Source organism: Chenopodium quinoa, unplaced genomic scaffold (genome assembly GCF_001683475.1).
Source record: "Chenopodium quinoa cultivar QQ74 unplaced genomic scaffold, ASM168347v1, whole genome shotgun sequence".
Classification (NCBI taxonomy): domain Eukaryota; kingdom Viridiplantae; phylum Streptophyta; class Magnoliopsida; order Caryophyllales; family Amaranthaceae; genus Chenopodium; species Chenopodium quinoa.
Window position 1 is genome coordinate 1,254,754 of NW_018744290.1, and position 6,000 is coordinate 1,260,753.

General features: G+C 37.8%; 1 protein-coding gene across 1 annotated transcript; it reads left to right on the plus strand.

Moving 5' to 3' along the window:
• Positions 1–1,080: 1,080 nt before the first annotated feature.
• On the plus strand, positions 1,081–2,097 carry LOC110695319. The gene has a single exon (XM_021872574.1). It carries the CDS (start codon positions 1,081–1,083, stop codon positions 2,095–2,097), a length of 1,017 nt encoding a protein of 338 aa, XP_021728266.1.
• Positions 2,098–6,000: the final 3,903 nt, after the last annotated feature.

A 6,000-nucleotide genomic window follows, 5' to 3' on the forward strand; every position in this document is an offset into this window, starting at 1 on the left:
TATGTTACTACTTAATGCTCACTGTACATTCGTTAAACATTAAGTTCAAAACTAAAGAACATGATGACTAATTCTAATGAACATATGTAACACCCAATGAACATAAGCTAAGAGCCATAACTAAGATGATGTTATTTTCATTGGAGATTATGCTCTTTTGTTTTAATTTTCACGGTCTTTAAATTTATGCTTGATGTTTATCGGATACATAGTGTGCTTGTTATATGTCTTTACTAATAAATTATTGCGTAAAAGGAAGAATATTTAGATTTGATTACATCGATATGATTAAATGTTTAATGTCTAAATTGTACCTCAAACTAACTTAAATCAAACCCAAATGTGATTAACATCACTAATCAAATTTTCATGATAGTTTATTGCCAAATTGCCAATAGGCAATAGGTTAGAACAACCAACTCGTATTGACTTGACTCGTCCCATACCCTATTCGAAGGATTCCTCATCCACCAAATATGATATGACTTAAATGAAAAAGACTCAAGTGGCACGACACCACTCAATTTTTCAAAAAACAATTTGAGTTTATACAAACATACACTAGACTTAAATACATGTGATTAGTGAATGAGTGTTTTACAGTTGAAAAACTCTTAAGACAACTCTAACCATATTTTAGAAATTTTAGAAGTAATTGTAAAAGTAAGAAAGCTTGTATATATGTAAGGTAAATACCAATAAACAACTCATGAGTTGATTTTCAATTATATATATAAAGATGTACTCCATACCAATAATTACACATTTACACCTATATATATCAATTATCATCGATTGATTAATCATTGAACCGTTTATTATACGGACTATGTACATCTAGATCTAGACATAAGATCGATCGACGACATTTCCTATCTTTGGCCAAGTCTATGTAAACGTAATTATGCCTTAAGCTCAAAAAGTAAAGTCAACGCTAGACTTTTTCCTCATTTGCTTCCTAAATGGCCATTGACTCGGAATTAAGGAACCATATATCACTGCAATAAACCTCCTTGTTTCCTTCAATGTCTTAAACATTCCCAAATCCATAATTATCCAAAAACATTCATACCTTTAAAGATGGATCGAGAGCAAGAAGATCTTCAATTCTTAGGCTTCTTTGGTATATGCAAAGAGTCAATCAACATCATCTTGAATTGGTCCAAAATATTCACCAAGCTCACCCTAACCTTGATCATCCCCCTCTCTTGCATTTCTCTAGCCAATGATGGGTTTTCGACCTTCATATCGGGTAAGATCATTAGCAACGCGGCCACCTTAGATTACATCCCACAAGGCACCCCGGCTTATGACAAGATTTCTAACATGATCTCCTCTGAATGGACTACGTTTTGGCTCATCAAACTTGCCTATCTCATATTCCTCCTTATATTTTCCCTCTTATCGACCTCTGCAGTTGTCTACACAATCGCGTGTATCTATACAGGTAAGGAAATCACTTACAAAAAGATCATGAGTGTGGTGCCTAAGGTTTGGAAGAGACTAATCATCACTTTTTTATGGAATTTTGGCATAATGTTCGTATATAACTTTATCTGGTTTATAATTACGATGATAGCTCTTATCATATGGTTCATATTCATATCTCCAAACGCCGATTCTCTTGGAGAATTAGCATCCTCCATACTCTTGTTAATATACCTTGTAGGGTTTGCATATATTAGTGTAATATGGCAATTAGCAAGTGTTCTTTCTGTATTAGAAGACACTTATGGGATTCAAGCAATGATAAGGAGCAAAAATTTGATCAAGGGTAAAATGGGAATCTCGACGGCAGTGTTCTTGATCTTCACATTTTGTTTGGTTGGAATTGAAATGTTGTTTGAGAAAGCAGAGGTGATTGATTGGACAGTTGGGATTGGAGGGAAAGTTGGTTATGGAATATTGTGTTTGGTGTTGTTGACTTTGTTATTTTTGTTTGGGCTTGTTGTTCAAACTGTTATTTACTTTGTGTGCAAATCTTACCACCATGAAAATATTGATAAATCTTCTTTGGCTGATCATCTTGATGCTTATCTCGGAGATTATATTCCCTTAAACTCTAAGAACATACAATTAGAGGAATACCATGTGTAAACTAGTAAGTTTTTGTTTTCCTTTTTCTGTAATTGTAATTTATGAGTGTATTGGAAAGTTCTTCGTGTAAGACATAATCGATTTTGAGTTTAGTAATACAATTTCAATTTGGAGTACATTGGAAAGTTCTTTGTGTAATTGTATGGATACTTACTGAAAATCTATGAATTTGTAAAAATATTCGATCTTTGTACATAAATACTTTAAATTTGATACGGAGTAGTACTGTAAAGTACAAGAATATGTGGAGCATGTTTCGGAATGATTAAGACAATAATAATATTTTTCGAGTTGGGTAGAGATAGTTGTGTGATTCGTCTTTGCCTCCTTGGCTTTACAATTTAATGTTTTATTAAAAAAAAAAATAAAAAAAAAAAAATCTTTTAAGAGATCAAACTTTTTAGCTCATATATTTTGTCAAATTTAGTTCATTCAGTTAGAGCTTGATCATACTTATTCAATTGTAAGGTGATCTATTCACTAGAATTTTCTCTTAACTTTGGAAAAAAAAATCTTGAAAAGGACCATTCTAAATTTATTTTAAATGTACCATTTATTGTTAATAGCTATTGTTAAAAATTGTCACACATAAGATATGGAGTAAGATTGAATAGGCATGGCAATTGGCAATGCAATTATAGCAAACACACCAAATGTTTGATTAATGTAGTATAAAAAAACCCACATGAAAATTGCATTATTAAGTCACGTGATTTTTAAATATAGGTGAGGTGACCCTGTTTTCAAATGAATAATCAATTTTCTAGTATGATAAGAAATAGTTAAATAGAGGATATTTATTATGCATCAAAATCTTGTTTCATATATAGTTGTAAATGTCATTGCACGTAGAAGAGCATGTAATACCGTGGCTCATCTTGTTGCAAGATGGGATACGGGTTTAAACTCTGAATATGTACGTTTGGATTCCTTTTCCTTTTTTTTTTTTGAGGAAAACGGAAGGCGTGCCTTATATTGATAATTTGTCCATCAAAACATACGGGGAGACCTCACAAGGACTATGGTTCTCCCATACCTGTTTACAACCAAAAGGCACAATACGGGCTAAATGATGAGCTACACTATTGCCCTCCCGTTTTACATGACACCAAGAGATAGAATTAAAGTAGCTACTCAATTTAAGCACATCCTCAAGTAAGCTGTCAAGGTCAGTGAGAAAAATGGAGCCTTTACATAATCTTCCAATCACGACCTGGCAATCGGACTCAATAACTACATCCTTGAGACCGTGCTGCTTTGCTAATCTTACAGCCATCATCACCGCCTTGCATTCAGCTATGGGTGGAGACCAATATGCTCTGGTGCGACTACAAGCAGCAAATAACACCTCGCCCAGCCTATCCCGAGCTACTACGCCTAGACCAATCCAACCATCATCACAAAGGGACGCATCACAGTTGAGCTTTATAATTCCTTCCGGAGGAGCTTGCCAAGTCTTGGGGCTACTCTTCTGTTTTGCTTTGGCCACCCCATAAATCTTCTCTGAGACTGAGATACAATCACTCGCCAGCCTACGAACTCTGTCCACAAGAACACGGGAAGAAATTTCGGTCCCCTGGAAGATCTTCTCGTTACGTCTTCTCCAAAGGTTCCACATAAGAATTGCCCCCCTACTCTGCTTACGAGAATTCTGCTTGCTCCAGCTCTCGAAAAAATCTAGGAATGTAAGCTCTTGCGGCTAGCCCGAAAGCTCCTGACACTCACATTCCTTCCACAATTTTGAAGCTGCTGGACACTCAAAGAAGACGTGTCTAATAGTCTCCGGACTGTCAGGGCACCAAGGGCAAGACTCAATATTCGACATATGACGAAATTTCAGGTAGTCTCGAACTGGAAGGGTGCCTGTGCAGATTCGCCAAAAGAAATGGCGTACCTTTGGTGTCACATCTAGCTTCCAAATGTCAACCCATGCCTTATGAAAATCATCTAAATTACATGATTTTCCCAACATATAAGCAGTTTTAACCGAATAGTTCCCATCCATGGAGAAGGCCCAATAAATCGAATCCGGCGAAGGGAAGGAACTCAGAGGGATGGCTAAAATGCTGCGAGTATCTATCTCATTAAAGTTCTTAGCAATAATCTCTGTCTTCCATGCTCTTTTCTCTTGATCAATCAAGTCTGCAACCATCTCGACAGTACCTGAAATCGAAGAGGAAATAAACCTGCTCGTGCCACTATCAATCCAAGGATCACGCCATATGTTAACAGATGAGCCGTTGCTAATTCGCCACAGAAAACCCTCTTTTAGCAAGGCTTTAGAGGACCAAATGCTCTGCCATGAGTATCTTCCAGCTTGGCCCAAATGAGACTCCAAGAAATTGTCATTCGGGTAGTACTTCGCCCCTACTACATTGCTTAGTAGGGAATTTGGGAACCTGGTAAGCCTCCAAGCCTGTTTCCCAAGAAGAGATTCATTAAAAACCCGCAAGTCCCTGAAACCCAGACCCCCTAAGCATTTTGGAGTGCAAAGGTCATCCCACTTTTTCCAATGTACCTTACGGTCCTCGTTAGAGCTGCCCCATAGGAACCGTGCCATCATAGAGTGGAGGTCTTGAATAACACTCTGGGGCAATCTGTAAACACCCATGAGATACGTAGGAATCGCTTGAATGACAGCTTTTAAGAGTATTTCCTTTCCAGCACGAGAAAGAAGTTTTTCTTTCCACCCATTTAATTTCTTCCATACTCTATCCTTAAGGGCCATAAACACCATCCTCTTTGATCGCCCGATAATGGTGGGAATACCAAGATATTTCCCGTGAGTATCTACTCGTCTCATTGCCAAAATCTCAATCAATTCCTCTTGCATCGACGTACTGACACCCTTGCTAAAAGAGACCTCCAATTTATCATAGTTAATTTTCTGTCCGGAAGCTGCTTCGTATATGTTGAGAATTTCAACTAGTTTCGAGCATTCCTTTCGGTTGGCTCTTGCAAAGAGAAGACTGTCGTCTGCAAAAGGTAAATGAGAAATTTCCGGGCCTTTTCTACTAGCTTTCGCTCCATGAAACCGTCAATCATAGCCTTCCGCAACAAACTAGAAAAAGCATCGGCAACAAGTATAAAGAGATACGGGGACATGGGGTCCCCCTGTCTCAGGCCCCGGGAGGGGATCACAGAGCCACACACCCCACCATTGACAATAAAAGAGTACGAGACCAAAGTTACACAATCCATCACAATTCTAACCCATCCGTCGGCAAAACCCAATTTCAGCAGGAGTTTCTCGAGAAAGTTCCATTCAACCCTATCGTAAGCTTTGCTCATATCCAATTTCAGAGATATTAAGCCCTTTTTTCCTTTACACCTCGTTTTCATAGTATGAAATAGCTCCAGAGCTACTAAAGCATTGTCTGTGATAAGTCTCCCGGGCACAAAAGCACTCTGATTGTTCGATATAACGTCAGGAAGAATACTTTTTAAACGCATCACAATTGCTTTAGAGGCTATTTTATACATCACATTACACAGGGCAATGGGCCTAAATTCTACCATAGAGGTAGGAGAATTAACCTTCGGAATAAGAGCAATGTTAGTATTATTTACAGAGCTAATTGATTCATTACCCTGTAAAATATTACTAACAAAACGAGAGACATCATCTCCAACAATATGCCAGATTTTTTTTTATAGAAAATAGCATGCATACCGTCCGGTCCTGGGGCCTTACAAGGGTCCATTTGATTGAGAGCAGCAAAAATCTCCTCCTTCGAAAAAGGCCTGAGAAGCTCATTATTGATCTCCGGAGAAATAATCGAGTCCACCGCATCAAGAACACGGTTGCAATCCGCTTCAGAAGAGGAACCTGCAGTGAAAAGATTGTTATAAAATTTCTCAACAATCTCTTCCAATTGGCTTTCATCTTCCCTCTAGACCCCG

Bases quoted from the DNA above. Each gene is read 5' to 3' on its own strand.
- LOC110695319 (XM_021872574.1), top strand. From the start codon at position 1,081: ATGGATCGAGAGCAAGAAGATCTTCAATTCTTAGGCTTCTTTGGTATA.